The sequence below is a fragment of the Oncorhynchus kisutch genome, unplaced genomic scaffold (genome assembly GCF_002021735.2).
Source record: "Oncorhynchus kisutch isolate 150728-3 unplaced genomic scaffold, Okis_V2 scaffold3402, whole genome shotgun sequence".
Taxonomy (NCBI): Eukaryota; Metazoa; Chordata; class Actinopteri; order Salmoniformes; family Salmonidae; genus Oncorhynchus; species Oncorhynchus kisutch.
This window is the reverse complement of record NW_022265347.1, coordinates 109,045-131,551: the sequence shown is the minus strand read 5'-3', so window position 1 is coordinate 131,551 and position 22,507 is coordinate 109,045. Positions and strand designations below refer to the sequence as shown.

Here is a 22,507-nt window from a genome sequence, read left to right as displayed (position 1 = left end):
GCTAATGTAGGGCTGTCCCTGTAAAATAAATACAAATATTGGTCAACCGAGAGTATTCTGTTCTTTCTACCAAAATATATATTTTTTTAAATGTAGGGGATCAGGAAACCAGTCTGTATCTGGTGTGACCACCATTTGCCTCATGCACCTTCACATAGAGTTTATCAGGCTGTTGATTGTGGCCTGTGGGATATTGTCCCACTTCTCTTCAACGGTTGTCATTGTTGCTGGATATTGGCGGGAACTGGAACACGCTGCCGTACACGTCGATCCATAGCATCCCAAACATGCTCAATAGGAAACATGGAATAAGTGGGACATTTTCAGCTTCCAGGCATTATGTACAGATCCTTGCGACATGGGGCCGAGGTGATGGTGGCGGATGAATGGCACAACACCAATATGCTGGGTCTCATCACGGTGTCTCTGTGCAGTCAAAATGCCATTGATAAAATGCAATTGTGTTCGTTGTCCGTAGCTTATGCCTGCCCATACCACCCCCACCCCCCCATACCATCCCCCCACTACATGTGTGGGGCACTCTGTCAACGTTGAGAACATCAGTAAACCGCTCGCCCACAAGACGCCAAACACGTGGTCTGTGGTTGTGAGGCAGGATGGACGTACTGACAAATTCTCTAAAACGATGTTGGAGGCGACTTATGGTAGAAAAATTAACATTAAATTATCTGGCAACAGCTCTGGTGGACTTTCCTGCAGCTAGTATGCCAATTGCACGCTCCCTCATCTTGAGACATCTGTGGCATTGTGTTGAGTGACAACTGCACATTTTAGAGTGTCCTTTTTATTGTCCCTAGCACAAGGTGCACCTGTGTAATGAATCATGCTGTTTAATCAGCCTCTTGATATGCCACACCTGTCAGGTGGATGGATTATCTTGGCGAAGGAGAAATGCTCACTAACAGGGATGTAAACAATTTTGTGCACACAATTTGAGAGAAGTAAGGTTGCGTATGAAACATTTCTGGGGCCTTTTTTTGTCCAGTGTAATACCAGAGCCTCATCTAATGAAACACATTCTAAATCCTTTGTTAAAACATAGCAAATATTTATTTATTGCCTAATTTGTGAAATTGCTGTATCCGGCATTTTGTGACTAGACAATTTAGGCAAGGGCTGTTTCCTCGTCTCCTCACTCCACTGCTGTCTCCGTCGCATTGTTCTCAACACCAATATGCTGGTTAATTAACTCTGCTATTATCCACATAGCAACATGGTCCAGGAAAAGGCACCAATTCAACAGCGCACTGATGTTTCAGAACCGCGGACAGCGACCGCTATCCAAGCGTATTTGTTATAAAATAATATTTTTATTAGTGTTGCACCATTGTTCTTATGTAATGTAACCATATAGAATTTCAGTAGCACATGTCTTAGTGATGGACTGTTCCATCCCCCACGGCCTCTCAACAATGGATCAGTCCAATCAGACATGTCTTAGTGATGGACTGTTCCATCCCCCACGGCCTCTCCACAATGGATCAGTCCAATCAGACATGTCTTAGTGATGGACTGTTCCACGGCCACCACAATGGATCAGTCCAATCAGACAGGCGCCAATCAGAAAGGTGTCTTGTGCACAATTAAAAAAATATATATAATATTGCGACTGACTGCTCAACTAAAGAAATATTGGTCGACCAGCAGCATATTGACCAAACAATCGACCAGTCTAAATGGGATCAGCCCTAAACTAATGAGATTGTGTCGTTGGTGTTTACTAGTCAAGCGAATGCGATGGAGATGTCTAGTCTAATGAGATGGTGTTCTGTCATTCCCCAGTATGAGGCCAAGACACGTCTGGAGGGCCTGTCTGGCAACACATCCATCAGCTCTGCTGACCTGTTTGGGGACGGGAGTGACCGTGACACAGGTAAGGGTTAATGTTGTGTTTGTGATAAAATAATTTAGATGTTTATAGATAATGATGAAATATTTCTACCCTGAAACGTAACCATTAGAGAGTATAGTTTATGTAGAATGGATAAGGAATAATTAAAGTATTACACATAAGTCCAACTAGGTTGAACTGGGAGGGAGAGAAATGTGTGTGTATGTGTGTATGTATGTGTGTATGTACCTAAGAAAATACAGAGAACAATTAAACTGTGTTTGAACAGACCTGGCTAGAACTCTGAGGAACTTATGAGGACAGGGAGTACTTCTCAAGGTCTCCCTAATCTGGAGGGAATGGAACTGTCGGCTGGGTAGTGATACACAGTGGTGAGAACTACGGAGAAGGATAAAACTCACCTACTGTTTGTGTGTATGTATGTGCGTAGGATATCTACTGTTTGTGTGAAAGTATGTGCGTAAGTAAGGAGCAAGTATAAAATTGATGTTTTTGTATAACATTTTGACTATTGTAAGCTGGGACTCTTGTCTGTTTCATTCAACCAGAATCTTACAAACTCTGGGTTGCAGACTGAGTAGATTAATTGAAGTTTATGAACATTGATAACAAAATTCTCATACCAGTTTGATCTCTGTCTCTGTAGGGGCAGCAGGTTATGAGAGTGTGCTGCCGACGGGGCCAGACATTGCTCAGTTCAAACAGGGGGTGAAGACTGTGGCGGGCAAGATGGCCGTGCTGGCCAACGGCGTCATGAACACCATACAGGTGACAGGACCAGAGACACCTCAACACAATACATTTACACATACAGAGAAACTCTACAGGACCAGAGACACCACAACACAATACATTTACACATACAGAGAAACTCTACAGGACCAGAGACACCTCAACACAATACATTTACACATACAGAGAAACTCTACAGGACCAGAGACACCTCAACACAATACATTTACACATACAGAGAAACTCTACAGGACCAGAGACACCAACACAATACATTTACACATACAGAGAAACTCTACAGGACCAGAGACACCAACACAATACATTTACACATACAGAGAAACTCTACAGGACCAGAGACACCTCAACACAATACAATTACACATACAGAGAAACTCTACAGGACCAGAGACACCTCAACACAATACAATTACACATACAGAGAAACTCTACAGGACCAGAGACACCTCAACACAATACATTTACACATACAGAGAAACTCTACAGGACCAGAGACACCTCAACACAATACATTTACACATACAGAGAAACTCTACAGGACTAGAGACACCTCAACACAATACAATTACACATACAGAGAAACTCTACAGGATTAGAGACACCTCAACACAATACATTTACACATACAGAGAAACTCTACAGGACCAGAGACACCTCACCACAATACAATTACACATACAGAGAAACTCTACAGGACCAGAGACACCACAACACAATACAATTACACATACAGAGAAACTCTACGGGACCAGAGACACCTCAACACAATACAATTACACATACAGAGAAACTCTACAGGACCAGAGACACCTCAACACAATACAATTACACATACAGAGAAACTCTACAGGACCAGAGACACCTCAACACAATACAATTACACATACAGAGAAACTCTACAGGACCAGAGACACCTCAACACAATACAATTACACATACAGAGAAACTCTACAGGACCAGAGACACCTCAACACAATACAATTACACATACAGAGAAACTCTACAGGACCAGAGACACCTCAACACAATACAATTACACATACAGAGAAACTCTACAGGACCAGAGACACCTCAACACAATACAATTACACATACAGAGAAACTCTACAGGACCAGAGACACCTCAACACAATACAATTACACATACAGAGAAACTCTACAGGACCAGAGACACCTCAACACAATACAATTACACATACAGAGAAACTCTACAGGACCAGAGACACCTCAACACAATACATTTACACATACAGAGAAACTCTACAGGACTAGAGACACCTCAACACAATACATTTACACATACAGAGAAACTCTACAGGATTAGAGACACCTCAACACAATACATTTACACATACAGAGAAACTCTACGGGACCAGAGACACCTCAACACAATACAATTACACATACAGAGAAACTCTACAGGACCAGAGACACCTCAACACAATACAATTACACATACAGAGAAACTCTACAGGACCAGAGACACCTCAACACAATACAATTACACATACAGAGAAACTCTACAGGACCAGAGACACCTCAACACAATACAATTACACATACAGAGAAACTCTACAGGACCAGAGACACCTCAACACAATACAATTACACATACAGAGAAACTCTACAGGACTAGAGACACCTCAACACAATACATTTACACATACAGAGAAACTCTACGGGACCAGAGACACCACAACACAATACAATTACACATACAGAGAAACTCTACAGGACCAGAGACACCACAACACAATATAATTACACATGCAGAGAAACTCTACAGGACCAGAGACACCACAACACAATATAATTACACATACAGAGAAACTCTACAGGACCAGAGACACCTCAACACAATACAATTACACATACAGAGAAACTCTACAGGACCAGAGACACCACAATACAATTACACATACAGAGAAACTCTACAGGACCAGAGACACCTCAACACAATACATTTACACATACAGAGAAACTCTACAGGACCAGAGACACCTCAACACAATACAATTACACATACAGAGAAACTCTACAGGACTAGAGACACCTCAACACAATACATTTACACATACAGAGAAACTCTACGGGACCAGAGACACCACAACACAATACAATTACACATACAGAGAAACTCTACAGGACCAGAGACACCACAACACAATATAATTACACATGCAGAGAAACTCTACAGGACCAGAGACACCACAACACAATACATTTACATATACAGAGAAACTCTATTGTCCTGTCTAGTAGGACACACAATGGAAAAGGGAAATTGATCATTTGTATTGAACAAGTCCAGGTGGTCTCTTCCTGTTTGTCAGTTTTCTTCAGTTTGGTTCTCCAGTATTGGTAGGAAAAAATCACTAGATGGATCTTAGTGTGCTGACCCAGCTTCATTGTGTTTGTGTTAGGATCGCTATGGCGCTTACTGAAGAGACCAGGACGACCAACACCCAGCTGCAGGGGGAGAGGGAGCCATGACGTCATACTGACAGAGAGTGGAGGGGAGGGGGGGGGGACAGAGCACATCACTACTGACTGGTATCTGTAGTGAGAGAAGGGAAGAGAGATTGCATGAATGGAGGGAGACCCTACACCGTTTCTGTCCATCCACCTTTTAGAGTGAGACAAAGTTTTATTTTCAGTGAAGAAAGCTCTGGAAGGTGTCAAATTAGTTTTCTTCTGTTCTAACTAGTCTTGTTTTCTATACTGTTTTGGTCTCTGATTTCAAACAAAATATGAATGATATAAAGTATTCTCTAAGAATGATATGATAACCAATCCTCTCTGTTTGAACTATGCTTTTTGACATGGTTTTTACTGTGTGTTTTCAACCGTCTCTCGCTGTTTTAACAGACGGAGCCGTTTAACCATTCAGCATTAACATCATCAAAGGGAAGCAGTTGTCCAGTACGGTTGATTATCTCTTTTCATTTGAGTTACCATGACAACGGATTACATTCTCTGGTCTGAATGGATTCGGGTTAATCACACAGTTCCATTGTAAGAATGTTTTAACTGAACTCCACACAGCATGACTCAAAACACAACACCTCCACTCGCTGACTGAGTGACGCAATCTACCAAGGTCAGGAGATGGACGGGGAACGGATATTTTAGAAACGTAATGACCTAGCCCATCTTGCAGTGCAATATGAGTTCTTCACCAGGGTCTGAAAGGTTTTCAGTCGGGTCAGAAGAAAGGTTGGCTTTCAGCCTTTTTCAATGGAAAGAGTTCGGTGTGTTTCTTAGGAATGATCGGGTGCTTTGACTGAATGGTCGATGCTGGTAAGAATGTGGCTGGTGGTCTCCTTCAGTCCATACTTGACCAGTCACTGGGTTTACAGAATCACACCACATAAACTTTGGGAAGCCATAGTAACCTCTAATGTTGAGAAACACACTTGTATAGAATACATGAAGACCTGGATCTGAGATCACACGGTCTTTTGTTTCTACCCTAAGATAAGTTACTTAGACATAGGAGGGAATGCAACTCAGCTGTGTTTCTGCATAATGCTCTTTTCTATTGAGTTTCTGTTCTAAATGGGAGTTTGATCCCTCATTCTGTTCTAAATGGGAGTTTGATCCCTCATTCTGTTCTAAATGGGAGTTTGATCCCTCATTCTGTTCTAAATGGGAGTTTGATCCCTCATTCTGTTCTAAATGGGAGTTTGATCCCTCATTCTGTTCTAAATGGGAGTTTGATCCCTCATTCTGTTCTAAATGGGAGTTTGATCCCTCATTCTGTTCTAAATGGGAGTTTGATCCCTCATTCTGTTCTAAATGGGAGTTTGATCCCTCATTCTGTTCTAAATGGGAGTTTGATCCCTCATTCTGTACTAAATGGGAGTTTGATCCCTCATTCTGTTCTAAATGGGAGTTTGAACCCTCATTCTGTACTAAATGGGAGTTTGATCCCTCATTCTGTACTAAATGGGAGTTTGATCCCTCATTCTGTTCTAAATGGGAGTTTGATCCCTCATTCTGTTCTAAATGGGAGTTTGATCCCTCATTCTGTTCTAAATGGGAGTTTGATCCCTCATTCTGTTCTAAATGGGAGTTTGATCCCATCCATTCTGTACCGTCTTGTTGAATGGCAGAAGCAATGACTAATGGAAGACGTGCTCATCAGATTGTTGTAAAACCTGTGACTGGACAGAGCCTGGCTGTCACTCGGTCCCTCGTCGTTTGATGTTTATTTCTGGTGACCTGCCTATGAAAATGAGAGACAGGGTAAGAGGAGCCTACCACCGTTGGTCAAATGAGATGTAACGTCAAGAACAGGGCCACCTCAGTACTATTTGAGATGGTCCGGTCACGAATGTCTTATGTGGCAAAGAAAATATATGAATGGATGTCACAGGTAGAAATGCTATATAATACACATAGAGGTGATGTGATTACCTCTTGTTCCTGACTGGTGTATGTTCTACACAATACATTTCTATCTGATATCTCATCACGAACAGACAGGGTGTCTGGTATCACAGAGCCTGGAAGGTGGAATTGCATTATAACAACGGTTGGTGTTCCAGGTTGTCTCTTTTGCAGTTGCACTGTGTATCTCAGAAGATTGATATATATAGATTGACAATTGTTCTGCAACTACAAAAAAAAGATGACCTTGAATGTCACCATTGGCAGTAGTAGCGGGGGTTGATCTAGCACCTTCCATAGCTCTAGATATGCACTTGGTTCAAAGTCATTTAACACAATTGTCTGTTTTGTATGTAGGTCCCTTTCCATTTCATGGTTTCTGTCTATTTTATTGGTGCTTTGCTGAGATGAGGCTCTCATTCCCGGGCTGCATCGCAGCAGTAATGGACTGGAGAAGGTTACTCCCTCGTGGACAGTCCCCTTAGTTGTATATACACCACAGGAGGTTGGTGGCACCTTAATCGGGGAGGACAGGCTTGTGGTAATAGACTGGAGGGCATGAAACATGTTTTCCAGGTGGTTGATGCCATTCCATTCGCTCTGACCATTATGAGCCGTCCTCTCAGCAGCCTCCACTGATGGACATGTTAGATGGTTGTTTATTGACGGGGAAAGGATTCTCAAAAGGCACCTCCTGTTTCTCTAACAGCCGTGTGTTAGTTGGGGTCAGTGTTTTACGCTACACAGCTGATTTAAAAATATTCAAAGCTTGACGAGTGTTTTTATTTATTTTTAATCAGCTGTGTAGTGCAAGGGCAGGACTGAGTTTGGGTTTGAGTGTGTTCACCCATGGCTGTAACCATGGGGATGGGTTTGAGTGTGTTCACCCATGACTGTCACCATGGGATGGGTTTGAGTGTGTTCACCCATGGCTGTCACCATGGGGATGGGTTTGAGTGTGTTCACCCATGACTGTCACCATGGGGATGGGTTTGAGTGTGTTCACCCATGACTGTCACCATGGGGATGGGTTTGAGTGTGTTCACCCATGACTGTCACCATGGGGATGGGTTTGAGTGTGTTCACCCATGACTGTCACCATGGGGATGGGTTTGAGTGTGTGCCATCATGTGGCCTGGTCTGTCCCCCTGGATGTCCCACTAGTGATGAAGAATGGCTATCCCAATGACCCATCAAAACAAGTTATTTATTGTAGGCTACAAAAAGAGTTAAGATTTGTGTCAATAAAGATTGAAATCCATCACCGTGGTTGCTGACTTAAGTTAATGGGCTGTGTTTACAAATGCTGCCCAATTCTTATCTTTATTTTCAAATCACAGATCTTTTGCAGAGCTGATCTCATTGGTCAAAAACAAATCAGATTTGTACTGTGTTTGTAAACACAGCCGTAGTAGCACATTACATAACAGCAAATGAATGGTAGTTATGAAAACCTACCTAAGATAAACGATTTATTAAACACATTTGTAGGATTCATAAATAAATTTAAAAAAATTCGCACAATTTCCAATAAGTATATTAGACCTTTCCTTTTTCCTCTGGTAAGTGAACTTTTGAAAGGCACTCAGAGCCACAACATTCCACTTCCCCCAATCATCTTCAACTATTTTTTTCACACAGGGAAAACTACCTGGTTTCAATGTATTTCCAGATGGTTGTTCTCAAGTACTCTGGATAAACTACAAAAATCGATTCTTAATTCTCAACCCCAATTAAGTAACAATTAGATGGGATGGCAGGTCGTCTAGTGGTTAGAGCGTTGGGCCAGTAACCAGCAGGTCGTCTAGTGGTTAGAGAGTTGGGCCAGTAACCAGCAGGTCGTCTAGTGGTTAGAGCGTTGGGCCAGTAACCAGCAGGTCGTCTAGTGGTTAGAGCGTTGGGCCAGTAACCAGCAGGTCGTCTAGTGGTTAGAGCGTTGGGCCAGTAACCAGCAGGTCGTCTAGTGGTTGGAGTGTTGGGCCAGTAACCAGCAGGTCGTCTAGTGGTTAGAGCGTTGGGCCAGTAACCAGCAGGTCGTCTAGTGGTTGGAGCGTTGGGCCAGTAACCAGCAGGTCGTCTAGTGGTTGGAGCGTTGGGCCAGTAACCAGCAGGTCGTCTAGTGGTTAGAGCGTTGGACTAGTAACCAGCAGGTCGTCTAGTGGTTAGAGCGTTGGGCCAGTAACCGAGAGGTTGCTGGATCTAATCCCCGAGCTGACAAGGTAAAAATATGTTGTTCTGCCCCTGAACAAGGCAGTTAATCCACTGTTCCCTGGTAGGCCGTCATTGTAAATAAGAATTTGTTCTTAACCGACTTACCAGTTTTTTAAAAAAGTACATCTATTAGGAACACAATTAATCAGTTAATATCAATAATTTAGAATACAGCATATTTAATATACAAAGGTTAGATTTCGTATCATGGTCACATTGGCACAGTGGGAAGAAAAACAAATGAACAATCTTACAAACAGAAAGGCCCAATTCTCTCCTTCCTCCAATTAACGAGTCGAAAGGAAGTGACTAGCATACGAAATATGGTGGAAACTCCCACGAGCCCATGCCAATCTGCGAAGGAGTGAACAAGGGTACACTTTGGGAGAAGGAGATATTAGGACAGCCCCATAAAGAGAACTTCAACTAGCCTCAAAGTCAAATCGCTGTAATGCTGTAGGACCAACTGCACAGAACCCATCAGGGCTGGCTGTAGTGGGTTGTTTAACTGGAGACATTTAGGAGGGATTGTTCCCAGTGACAGACGGCAAAACTGACTGACAAGATGGTGATCATCCTCAGCGGTGCCACAGATATCTCCTACCACTCGGTCAATAACACCACTGGGTAATGTACAGTTTACAAAGGAGAAAACTAAATCGCACAATCAGCATCAATTCATCATAATCACTGGTTCAAGATCAGTCTGATGGAAGATATGACGGAAATCACTCAAATTATAAAAATAAAGAACAAGGTGGGAATGCAAAAGGCAAGGATCCGTAAGGTACTCTGGAATGCCCTAGCAACAGAACGAAAGGATCCGTAAGGTACTCTGGCATGCCCTAGCAACAGAACGGAAGGATCCGTAAGGTACTCTGGCATGCCCTAGCAACAGAACGGAAGGATCCGTAAGGTACTCTGGCATGCCCTAGCAACAGAACAGAAGGATCCGTAAGGTACTCTGGCATGCCCTAGCAACAGAACGGAAGGATCCGTAAGGTACTCTGGCATGCCCTAGCAACAGAACAGAAGGATCCGTAAGGTACTCTGGCATGCCCTAGCAACAGAACGGAAGGATCCGTAAGGTACTCTGGCATGCCCTAGCAACAGAACGGAATGATCCGTAAGGTACTCTGGCATGCCCTAGCAACAGAACGGAATGATCCGTAAGGTACTCTGGCATGCCCTAGCAACAGAACGGAAGGATCCGTAAGGTACTCTGGCATGCCCTAGCAACAGAACGGAAGGATCCGTAAGGTACTCTGGCATGCCCTAGCAACAGAACAGCATGTTGGATCCGATTTGAGGGTCCCCAGTTGAAATACAGCAGATTAACCAGCACAGGTTTCCAGTGAGTCTGTGGGGGACTTGAGTCCCTGTGTGTCTCTGGCTCTGTATTTGACTGAGTCTCCCTCTTTAGTGTCGATCCCTATCCAGCTGGCCAGGAGACCTTCAACCACCTCTTGCCCTCAGCCCCAGTTATAAAAGTAGATCTTCTGCCAGACAGGTAGGTAATCCATTAGAGGGCCTGGAAGGACAAGTGGAGGATAAGGTTAAGCCAATCAGGACAATGAACACATTGACTGGCAGAATTTGGATGCCACAGTGCATGTCAGCAGACAGTGGACCACCAACAAAAAGGTAAACAACGGAACAAATACATCCCATGCCATTTTCAGACACTTGGTTTCTATAAAAAGTAAACACTTACGAGCAACCAGTCCGACGCCGGGAACATTGTCTGCCAGAAATCGGAGTAGGAACAGGATCTTTGTCCTACGTGAAACAAAATCAAAAGGTTTAAAAAGCAGCACACATGAGAGAAAATATGCCATGTTTCAATGGTCATTATGGTAATGAATTTCTCTAGACAGAGAATCTATTGTAGATCTGATTCTATTCACTCAGAGAATCTGTTGTAGTTCTGATTCTACTCACTCAGAGAATCTGTTGTAGTTCTGATTCTACTCACTCAGAGAATCTGTTGTAGTTCTGATTCTACTCACTCAGAGAATCTGTTGTAGTTCTGATTCTACTCACTCAGAGAATCTGTTGTAGAAAGGGGAGCGGAGCAGGTAGTACAGAAGCAGAAAGGCTCTCCTCCTCACCTCCGCCCTCTCCCGCCGGTTCAGAGATTTAGTGTCACTCAGCAAACCAAAACTGTGGAGAGAACAGACCAGGGGAGAAAACAGACCGGGGTTAAGAGAACAGACCGGGGGTGAGAGAACAGACCGGGGGTGAGAGAACAGACCGGGGGTGAGAGAACAGACCGGGGGTGAGAGAACAGACCGGGGGTGAGAGAACAGACCGGGGGTGAGAGAACAGACCGGGGGTGAGAGAACAGACCGGGGGTGAGAGAACAGACCGGGGGTGAGAGAACAGACCGGGGGTGAGAGAACAGACCGGGGGTGAGAGAACAGACCGGGGGTGAGAGAACAGACCGGGGGTGAGAGAACAGACCGGGGGTGAGAGAACAGACCGGGGGTGAGAGAACAGACCGGGGGTGAGAGAACAGACCGGGGGTGAGAGAACAGACCGGGGGTGAGAGAACAGACCGGGGGTGAGAGAACAGACCGGGGGGGAGAGAACAGACCGGGGGGGAGAGAACAGACCAGGGGGGAAAGAACAGACCAGGGGTAAGAGAACAGACCAAGGGGGAGAGAACAGACTAGTGGATACCTCTTTATCCCACTCATGTTTCAGTGCCTCCTTCATGACACTGCTTTTAAATGGCCTGTATAGAAGAGTATGTCTGTGGCTATTTAGTTTTAATAGTGGAACACATATCATGTGTCCAGTCAGTGTGTGTATTTATTTTGTGATTCCTCTTAGCATGTGTCAGTGTAAAGAGAAGAAAGCATGGTTACCTGGTCATTTCCATGGCTCCAGACACGAGCCATGGTTTCCAGGAGCCTCTCCCACACATTCCCAGGCAGAGCACTGTGTTTAGGAGCAGCGTTGAGGAAAACACACACACACACCCACACCCTCTGTGTGAGAAATCCTTGAGGTTTCATTTACCAGGTCTAATACTAGTATACTGTATATACAGTGCAGTGATGTATTCCACTAGTAAGGGACGTGCTGTTGAGATGAACAGAATGCTTCCAGGCCATACAGAGGTATGATATGGAATCATGCAACCATTTCAGCCAATGTACTTTATAGCTGCCGTACCAGACCACAATCTATAGAGGCAGTAATCATGTGATGACATTGTGCACGTTTAACTCTCTAGTGTCCCTGTGGCAGAGTCCCAGAGTAGGAAGGATACAGTGTACCAGCGGGCGTCCGATGTACATGGACTCTGCTATGGTCTCCTGGACCCCCAGGGCAGTGGGACAAGAGGTCAGATCCTCCTCCACAGCACACCTCTTCTCCCTACTGGGGGCTGCCCACAGACGGGCCTGCACAGAGGGAGCTGAGAGGAGACAGAGATGGAGAGAGGAGAGAGAGACAAAGAGAGACAGAGAGAGAGAGAGAGAGACAGACAGACCGAGAGAGGTAAGGGACAGCTAGTACATTCCTGATAAATAGTATTGGCACGGTCCTGAATACAAACATTGTACTGGAACATGTCTAGTCTTACCATTGCCCAACGGCCTCATCACCCTCCCTGACCGCTGGCCCACAAAGGAGCTGTCATCCTGGTGGTCATCGTGGTCCTCATCTGTAAGGAGGGAGAGGTACAGAAATATATTCATGTCCAAGTAGTAGTTCCAGGTTGTCTGGATTGTAAACTCTGAAGTATATGGTCCGGTCCTGGTGCGACCCAGGACATTGGCACATTGTTTATAGCCAATGAGGTAACAGAACAAGAAGCGGACACAGAACTGCCCCAAAGTTGTTTTGAATCAAATGAACAAAGAGAGTCATGTTTAAGTCCTATTGTTTGGATATAGATGTATCTGACAGACACCCTGCATTTTAAACCAAAAAAAATGAGTTCAACATAAAATATGTCTGACGTGCAAACTCTTGACTTGTGTTACCGTTGCCGAGCTGTGCCTCCCTGTCCAGGGGGGTAATAGGAGGGGAAGTCTGCATGCCAGATTTGTACCAGAAGAGCAGTAGGAAGCGCAAGACGGCTCTGGAGAAATGTTGGACAGAGAGAAAAAGAACAGAGAGGGGAGTGAGGTGGAAGGAGAAATGGAATGTAACACCATGCAACATAACATCCCAGTAACCATGACATTTTTCAACAATCAGAGACAATCTAAAGAAAAGCACAGGTTATAATATTAGACCTACAGGCTGACATTGTCTTTACTAATCCATGTATCACTACATATCTCATTGTCTTTACTAATCCACGTATCACTTCATATCTCATTGTCTTTACTAATCAATGTATCACTACATATCTCATTGTCTTTACTAATCAATGTATCACTACATATCTCATTGTCTTTACTAATCCACGTATCACTTCATATCTCATTGTCTTTACTAATCCATGTATCCCTGCATATCTCATTGTCTTTACTAATCCACGTATCCCTGTATATCTCATTGTCTTTACTAATCAATGTATCACTACATATCTCATTGTCTTTACTAATCCATGTATCCCTGCATATCTCATTGTCTTTACTAATCCATGTATCCCTGTATATACACTATACAGCATGTTGTAGATGGATCAAAAGGGATGAAGTTAAAGCGTTGGTTAGATATCGCTCCACGAGGGGCTCCTTCGTTCCTTACTTAGTGATCTGGATGAGCACTATGACCAGCCAGCGACCTCCATCCCCCCACAGCTTGGTGGCCCCCATCTCCAGGAACACCTCCATGTACTCCACCACTGACAGCCAGGTGAGAAGCCTCTGCTGAGAGAGAGACTGAACAAACAACCGCACACACGGTCAGGGATTTGCACAGTCAGTTCCGAAAGCACAGTCAGTTCCGAAAGCACAGTCAGTTCCGATAGCACAGTCAGTTCCGATAGCACAGTCAGTTCCGAAAGCACAGTCAGTTCCGATAGCACAGTCAGTTCCGAAAGCACAGTCAGTTCCGAAAGCACAGTCAGTTCCGAAAGCACAGTCAGTTCCGATAGCACAGTCAGTTCCGATAGCACAGTCAGTTCCGATAGCACAGTCAGTTCCGAAAGCACAGTCAGTTCCGAAAGCACAGTCAGTTCCGAAAGCACTTCCCTGTTTCTGAGAGTTTTCTTCCATGTTGTGCCTAATGAACACAACCCAGCACATATTTAGACTAATGTGATTGACCAGGTGGAGGTGGACCTCACCATGGGTAGGTAGGACTAATGTGGACCTCACCATGGGTAGGTAGGACTAATGTGATCGACCAGGTGGAGGTGGTCCTCACCATGGGTAGGTAGGACTAATGTGGACCTCACCATGGGTAAGGTTAGACTAATGTGATTGACCAGGTGGAGGTGGACCTCACCATGGGTAGGTGGGACTAATGTGGACCTCACCATGGGTAGGTAGGACTAATGTGGACCTCACCATGGGTAGGTAGGACTAATGTGGACCTCACCATGGGTAGGTCGGACTAATGTGATTGACCAGGTGGAGGTGGACCTCACCATGGGTAGGTAGGACTAATGTGGACCTCACCATGCGTAGGTAGGACTAATGTGGACCTCACCATGGGTAGGTAGGACTAATGTGGACCTCACCATGGGTAGAGTTAGACGAATGTGATTGACCAGGTGGAGGAGGACCTCACCATGGGTAGGTAGGACTAATGTGGACCTCACCATGGGTAGGTAGGACTAATGTGATCGACCAGGTGGAGGTGGACCTCACCATGGGTAGGTCGGACTAATGTGGACCTCACCATGGGTAAGGTTAGACTAATGTGATTGACCAGGTGGAGGTGGACCTCACCATGGGTAGGTGGGACTAATGTGGACCTCACCATGGGTAGGTAGGACTAATGTGGACCTCACCATGGGTAGGTAGGACTAATGTGATTGACCAGGTGGAGGTGGACCTCACCATGGGTAGGTAGGACTAATGTGGACCTCACCATGCGTAGGTAGGACTAATGTGGACCTCACCATGGGTAGGTAGGACTAATGTGGACCTCACCATGGGTAGAGTTAGACTAATGTGATTGACCAGGTGGAGGAGGACCTCACCATGGGTAGGTAGGACTAATGTGGACCTCACCGTGTGTAGGTTAGACTAATGTGGACCACACCATGGGTAGGTAAGACTAATGTGGACCTCACCATGGGTAGGTAGGACTAATGTGGACCTCACCATGGGTAGGTAGGACTAATGTGGACCTCACCATGGGTAGGTAAGACTAATGTGATCGACCAGGTGGAGGAGGACCTCACCATGGGTAGGTAGGACTAATGTGGACCTCACCATGGGTAAGGTTAGACTAATGTGGACCTCACCATGGGTAAGGTTAGACTAATGTGATTGACCAGGTGGAGGTGGACCTCACCATGGGTAAGGTTAGACTAATGTGGACCTCACCATGGGTAAGGTTAGACTAATGTGGACCTCACCATGGGTAGAGTTAGACTAATGTGATTGACCAGGTGGAGGAGGACCTCACCATGGGTAGGTAGGACTAATGTGGACCTCACCATGGGTAGGTAGGACTAATGTGATCGACCAGGTGGAGGTGGACCTCACCATGGGTAGGTAGGACTAATGTGGACCTCACCATGGGTAAGGTTAGACTAATGTGATTGACCAGGTGGAGGTGGACCTCACCATGGGTAGGTGGGACTAATGTGGACCTCACCATGGGTAGGTAGGACTAATGTGGACCTCACCATGGGTAGGTAGGACTAATGTGATTGACCAGGTGGAGGTGGACCTCACCATGGGTAGGTAGGACTAATGTGGACCTCACCATGCGTAGGTAGGACTAATGTGGACCTCACCATGGGTAGGTTAGACTAATGTGGACCTCACCATGGGTAGAGTTAGACTAATGTGATTGACCAGGTGGAGGAGGACCTCACCATGGGTAGGTAGGACTAATGTGGACCTCACCATGTGTAGGTTAGACTAATGTGGACCACACCATGGGTAGGTAAGACTAATGTGGACCTCACCATGGGTAGGTAAGACTAATGTGGACCTCACCATGGGTAGGTAGGACTAATGTGGACCTCACCATGGGTAGAGTTAGACTAATGTGGACCTCACCATGGGTAGGTAAGACTAATGTGATCGACCAGGTGGAGGAGGACCTCACCATGGGTAGGTAGGACTAATGTGGACCTCACCATGGGTAAGGTTAGACTAATGTGGACCTCACCATGGGTAAGGTTAGACTAATGTGATTGACCAGGTGGAGGTGGACCTCACCATGGGTAAGGTTAGACTAATGTGGACCTCACCATGGGTAAGGTTAGACTAATGTGGACCTCACCATGGGTAGAGTTAGACTAATGTGGACCTCACCATGGGTAGGTAAGACTAATGTGATCGACCAGGTGGAGGAGGACCTCACCATGGGTAAGGTTAGACTAATGTGATCGACCAGGTGGAGGAGGACCTCACCATGGGTAGAGTTAGACTAATGTGATTGACCAGGTGGAGGAGGACCTCACCATGGGTAGGTAGGACTAATGTGGACCTCACCATGGGTAGGTAGGACTAATGTGATCGACCAGGTGGAGGTGGACCTCACCATGGGTAGGTAGGACTAATGTGGACCTCACCATGGGTAAGGTTAGACTAATGTGATTGACCAGGTGGAGGTGGACCTCACCATGGGTAGGTGGGACTAATGTGGACCTCACCATGGGTAGGTAGGACTAATGTGATTGACCAGGTGGAGGTGGACCTCACCATGGGTAGGTAGGACTAATGTGGACCTCACCATGCGTAGGTAGGACTAATGTGGACCTCACCATGGGTAGGTAGGACTAATGTGGACCTCACCATGGGTAGAGTTAGACTAATGTGATTGACCAGGTGGAGGAGGACCTCACCATGGGTAGGTAGGACTAATGTGGACCTCACCATGTGTAGGTTAGACTAATGTGGACCACACCATGGGTAGGTAAGACTAATGTGGACCTCACCATGGGTAGGTAAGACTAATGTGGACCTCACCATGGGTAGGTAGGACTAATGTGGACCTCACCATGGGTAGAGTTAGACTAATGTGGACCTCACCATGGGTAGGTAAGACTAATGTGATCGACCAGGTGGAGGAGGACCTCACCATGGGTAGGTAGGACTAATGTGGACCTCACCATGGGTAAGGTTAGACTAATGTGGACCTCACCATGGGTAAGGTTAGACTAATGTGATTGACCAGGTGGAGGTGGACCTCACCATGGGTAAGGTTAGACTAATGTGGACCTCACCATGGGTAAGGTTAGACTAATGTGGACCTCACCATGGGTAAGGTTAGACTAATGTGGACCTCACCATGGGTAGAGTTAGACTAATGTGGACCTCACCATGGGTAGGTAAGACTAATGTGATCGACCAGGTGGAGGAGGACCTCACCATGGGTAAGGTTAGACTAATGTGATCGACCAGGTGGAGGAGGACCTCACCATGGGTAGGTAAGACTAATGTGATCGACCAGGTGGAGGAGGACCTCACCATGGGTAGGTAAGACTAATGTGGACCTCACCATGGGTAAGGTTAGAATAATGTGGACCTCACCATGGGTAAAGTAAGACTATTGTGATTGACCAGGTGGAGGAGGACCTCACCGTGGGTAAGGTTAGACTAATGTGGACCTCACCATGGGTAGGTAGGACTAATGTGAACCTCACCATGGGTAGAGTTAGACTAATGTGGACCTCACCATGGGTAGGTAAGACTAATGTGAATGACCAGGTGGAGGTGGACCTCACCATGGGTAAGGTTAGACTAATGTGATTGACCAGGTGGAGGAGGACCTCACCATGGGTAAGGTTAGACTAATGTGATTGACCAGGTGGAGGAGGACCTCACCATGGGTAGGTAAGACTAATGTGATTGACCAGGTGGAGGTGGAACTCACCATGGGTAGGTGAGACTATTGTGATTGACCTCACCACGGGTAAGGTTAGACTAATGTGATTGACCTCACCATGGGTATGGTTCGACACAGCCCTTTGCGCAGAATGCCATCATTAAGCAGCACCAGCAGGTTGGAGGCAGAGTACACTGCAAAAACACACACAACAACAAACTGATCCAACAGTTGAGGTTCCTGAATGCTTCTGGTTCATGGTTCTACTGCTGTCAATAAAACATTAACTGTGAGGTGAGGTGCTAACCTACCCAATTCAGAGATTTCATGGGAGTCAGTGAAACGCCCTGTGAAATAGACACAAAAACACTTGAGGACTGATGGTATGTCAAACTGTTGTAATGTTGTTTCAACAGAGAACCAATCAAAGAACTTGGCTAGATATTTCAGATAATAATTACATTTCATAAGGTAGAGTTACATGCCATGGGCCATGCCAGACTCTACACAGGACTACTGACAACACTATGTGACAAATAGTTATATTTAAAGTTTGCACTCTGAATCATGCATCAGATGCTTGGCTGTGACTGTTTTTCATATGCTGAATTAGAGAATAACATTCCTTTGTTTTCATGATCAAACACGAGATTGTAGTGTTGAGAGGCACATCAGGCGATGCATGGGCACTGTTTTGGGAAGAGGTGTAGGCAATTAGCTTGGCAACTTGGATACACTTTATGCTGCGCTTAGAACAGATGGGAACTCAGAAATCTCCCACTTCGACTTCAGTGCGTTCAAAAACAAATGGGACCTCGGGAGAAAGAAAAAAAACTTCCGACTTGAAAAACATTTTTGAACGGTCATCCAAACCGGGGAAATCAGGCCTCTTTCTGTAGCTCCGACTTTCCGACAAAAGTATCACTGACGTCATGATTTGACCTCGTATTTTTCCGAGTTCCCAGATGTTTCTGAACGCAGCAAGCCACTCGCTCTGGCTCTCACTTTTAAACTCACCTGAAATGAGGTACGACAGCGTTCTTACGGTGCTCTCCAGTTGTCCAGTCGCTGCAGGGTTCTTCGTAACGTACTCCCGATACCGCTCGTAGAGCCGGGTCAGTTTCTCGGTGTACAGTTTAGACATTGCACTAAACTACTAAATCAAAACATGTACTGAAACGATCACCTATACATTATACTTCCGCAACTGAAGTCTGCTTCCTGTGACGAAAAACACCGGAAGTAACTTTTTCGTATTATGTTAGAATAAACGTAGCAGGTTATTGAGACAATGGTTAATGTTTGGAAAACGGTTAGGGCACATATCTGAATAAGATTGTTATATCTGTGGTTAGGGTTGGCGAAAATAGTCTAATAACCTGCTACGATAATCACTTCCGGTCGTAGCTTTATCGAAGGAGCGTGAAAATAGTATGTCCCTTCTTGTGACAAGGAGAAAACTGACTGCACAGGGCGCCGAAGGCAAAGGTTTTGAGTGTGTTCGAGCAGTAAGCAAGGCGAAGTCGACTAAAGTCGGCGAGTGAGGTCAGGGAGGTGCATCTCCGACAGCCAACAGTGGTTTTCCAACAGCAGGGCTCAGATCAACATGGTAGTGTCAACATAGCTACTATTGTTTATAACCGTTTGGTTAGAGAGAAGTCTCAAATATAACTTTCTTTTCTATTCCCTGTAGCTTTAGAATCGCAATAAAGATTGTTCCTGTTTCTTTCAAGTCTTTGGCAAAGTCGCGTGGGTCAAACAAAACACAAAATTATTGGTTTGCACATAGTGCCTCCCACAATGCAGGTGACTGCATGGTGCAGTTGTTGAGAAGCGACTTAATAAATAAAAACGGCATGACCATTGATCACATGATTTTTGTAAAGTTAATGCAGTCCACATGTAGTTGCAATTTGGTCAAATTTTGGCCCCAAAAAAGTGGGATGCATACCTCCAAAGCCACTACACAACACAATACTAAACAATACATGAATTGCACTATAACGGTGGCAAACGGTGCCCACAAACTGTTAGGGTCTGCATAAATCTCTCCCAACAGCAGTCCCAACACCTTACCACTGCTACAACTGGCTATCAGCAGAGCCTTGTCTGGCAGCGAAACAGTTCATTCAGTCTTTAAAGAAAACAGCTGATATGGCGGACTTGCTTTAACAAATGTGGTTTCTACTGACATTTGAGATGTACAAACTATGTCATAAAGGAACGACAAGCGGATAAGAGGCAATCCGTAATTTAGAATAGGACATTAATGAGCGAGCTAGGACGGACGTAGTCAATATAACAATTTGTTTAGGACTTTTGAAATGTACAGCAACAGAATTCAGAACATGGGCCATTCTTACAGTGTTCTCCCTGCACACCAAGTCAGAATCGTATGATAAATAAAGGGGGCATATAAGCAGACAATGAAAGCTCTTACAATATTCAATGATTACAGTTCTAAAAAACAGGTTATAGGCTACATGTGCACCACCAAGTCAGAACAGTAGGAGAAATTAAGAGGTGAAAATAGACCAAATTATTAGGGTGAGGCACATAGGCTACTAACAGCTTACTACACAACATACATCACATGCTGACATAATGATTATATCTGAATCCTGGCTGTGTGTCTCTGTTCCAGACTCAGATGTTCTGTTAGCTGGGTATAATGTCTACACAGCAGGCAGAGTGGGTAGAGGAGGAGGTATTGCCATATATGTTAAATGCAACCTAGATGTCACTGTGTCCATTTCAACTTCTGTTCCGATATAGTATGAATGCTTAGTTCTAAATGTGGTCCTTGGCCATAATGCACTATTAACGCTAGCGGGAGTTTATCGCCCACCCTCAGATCCGGTATCTGCACTAAGCAAATTGTTTGAGTTAATGTCTAATTATGTCAACTCTGAATTATTGATTATCGGAGATCTCAATCTGGACTGGCTGATGCCAGCATCGTTTAAATTAAAAGATATTTGTAACAAACTAAATCTTACTCAACTAATAACTATACCTACCCGTCCTAATCCAAAAGACCCCCAAAAATCTACATTAATAGACCTTATCTTAACAAATACACCTCACAAATATATAGCTAGTGGGTTATTTGCTAATGACATCAGTGACCACCGCCCTATTGCATGAGATACTAGGCTAAAAAACCCTGACCCACGTATCATTATAAAGAGAAATTATAAACACTTCTCAGAGCAAGCCTTTATCCATGCCCTTTATTATTCTGAGCTTTTATCCGTAAACTGCATAATGGACCCAGTTTTAGCGATCTCTTTCTTTTCATACATTTTTACCTTCATGGCTGAGTTAGGGTAAAAAAAATCAAACTAATCCTTGGTTCTCCTTGGTGATTTGAAAATCCTTTTTCTGCAAAAGAATCAAGCATGGGCCTTGGTGAGGAAAACTGGTGAAACAGCTGATTGGATGGTTTTTAGGCAATTGAGAAATAAATGGACCGGAGGAATAAAAAAGGCTAAATCTAGGTATTTTCTTGATGCTCTGACAGAGTCTGGTGATCCCGCTAAATTCTGGAAAACTGTCAACTCACTTAAACCAGGAAACTCCTTGACATCCCTGCCGAAGCAAATTACATCGGAATCTGGGATCATCAGTGACCGAACTGAAATTTGTGATGTTTTTAATAAGCATTTTTATTTCTGCTGGTTTTCTTTTTGAAAGAAAAAATGTCCAACATGATCCTGACCGGTCTATTGTTTCAGTCCCTCGACCTTTAGCTGATGTGGAGAACAGTAAGTCGGTTTTTCATTTTCAAAAAGTCACAGAAGATGAGGTCTTATCTGCACTATCTGCTATAGATTCTAAGAAACCATTAGGCGCTGACAATCTGGATCCATATTTACTCAAGTGTGCGGAACCTATTATTGCTGGTGTAGTGACGCATATTTTTAATCAAACATTTGTCGTAGGAAAGATGCCTAAATCTTGGAAAACGGCTTTTGTTTTACCACTCCTCAAGGGAGGTGATGGTAGTGAGTTGGATAATTATCGGTCCATCTCTAAGCTCTCCTGTTTGGCAAAATGTCTAGAGTCATTGGTGAATAGGCAACTACAATCTTTTTTAACTGTTAACAATACTCTTTCTAGTAAATCAATCTGGCTTTAGACCTAAACACAGTACTATTACAGCCACTGTACATGTTGTAAATTATATTATTAATGCCCTAGATAATAGAAAGTACTGTGCCGCCTTGTTCATAGATTTATCTAAAGCTTTTGACACTGTAGACCATGCGATACTTTTGGGTATGCTGTCGTCAATAGGACTGGGACTGGATGCCTGTCGTTGGTTTCATGACTATCTAAAGGATAGAAGTCAGGCTG

The 22,507-nt window shown here is 44.6% G+C and overlaps 2 protein-coding genes across 5 annotated transcripts in view; one reads left to right on the top strand and one right to left on the bottom strand.

Annotated features, from left to right (window-relative positions):
- The window catches only part of LOC116371599 (ADP-ribosylation factor GTPase-activating protein 2-like), a 31,464-nt gene extending 24,406 nt beyond the window's left edge, over positions 1-7,058 (top strand). For both annotated transcript variants that reach the window (XM_031820459.1, XM_031820458.1), the window contains 3 exons: positions 1,804-1,894; positions 2,520-2,641; positions 5,050-7,058. In XM_031820459.1, coding sequence (XP_031676319.1) covers positions 1,804-1,894; positions 2,520-2,641; positions 5,050-5,070 — 234 coding nt within the window. In that variant the 3' untranslated portion in view covers positions 5,071-7,058. The remainder of the gene's footprint in view (positions 1-1,803; positions 1,895-2,519; positions 2,642-5,049) is intronic.
- A 2,333-nt stretch (positions 7,059-9,391) lies between these two features.
- On the bottom strand, positions 9,392-19,697 carry LOC109881813 (peroxisomal membrane protein PEX16). Of its 3 annotated transcripts, XM_031820462.1 has the most exons (12): positions 19,166-19,345; positions 18,610-18,837; positions 18,460-18,495; positions 18,266-18,342; positions 13,940-14,073; positions 13,225-13,322; positions 12,822-12,902; positions 12,507-12,653; positions 12,100-12,172; positions 11,273-11,392; positions 10,944-11,008; positions 9,392-10,760 (listed from the first exon to the last, which is right to left on the bottom strand). In XM_031820462.1, the coding sequence occupies exons 2-12, from the start codon at positions 18,614-18,616 to the stop codon at positions 10,702-10,704; spliced, it is 897 nt and encodes a 298-aa protein (XP_031676322.1). In that variant the 5' UTR covers positions 18,617-18,837; positions 19,166-19,345; the 3' UTR covers positions 9,392-10,701. The 3 variants fall into 3 exon arrangements, with proteins under 3 accessions (XP_031676322.1, XP_031676320.1, XP_031676321.1); XM_031820460.1 differs by lacking the exon at positions 18,610-18,837 and having other exon boundaries at positions 19,166-19,697; XM_031820461.1 differs by having other exon boundaries at positions 18,460-18,837; positions 19,166-19,364.
- Positions 19,698-22,507: the final 2,810 nt, after the last annotated feature.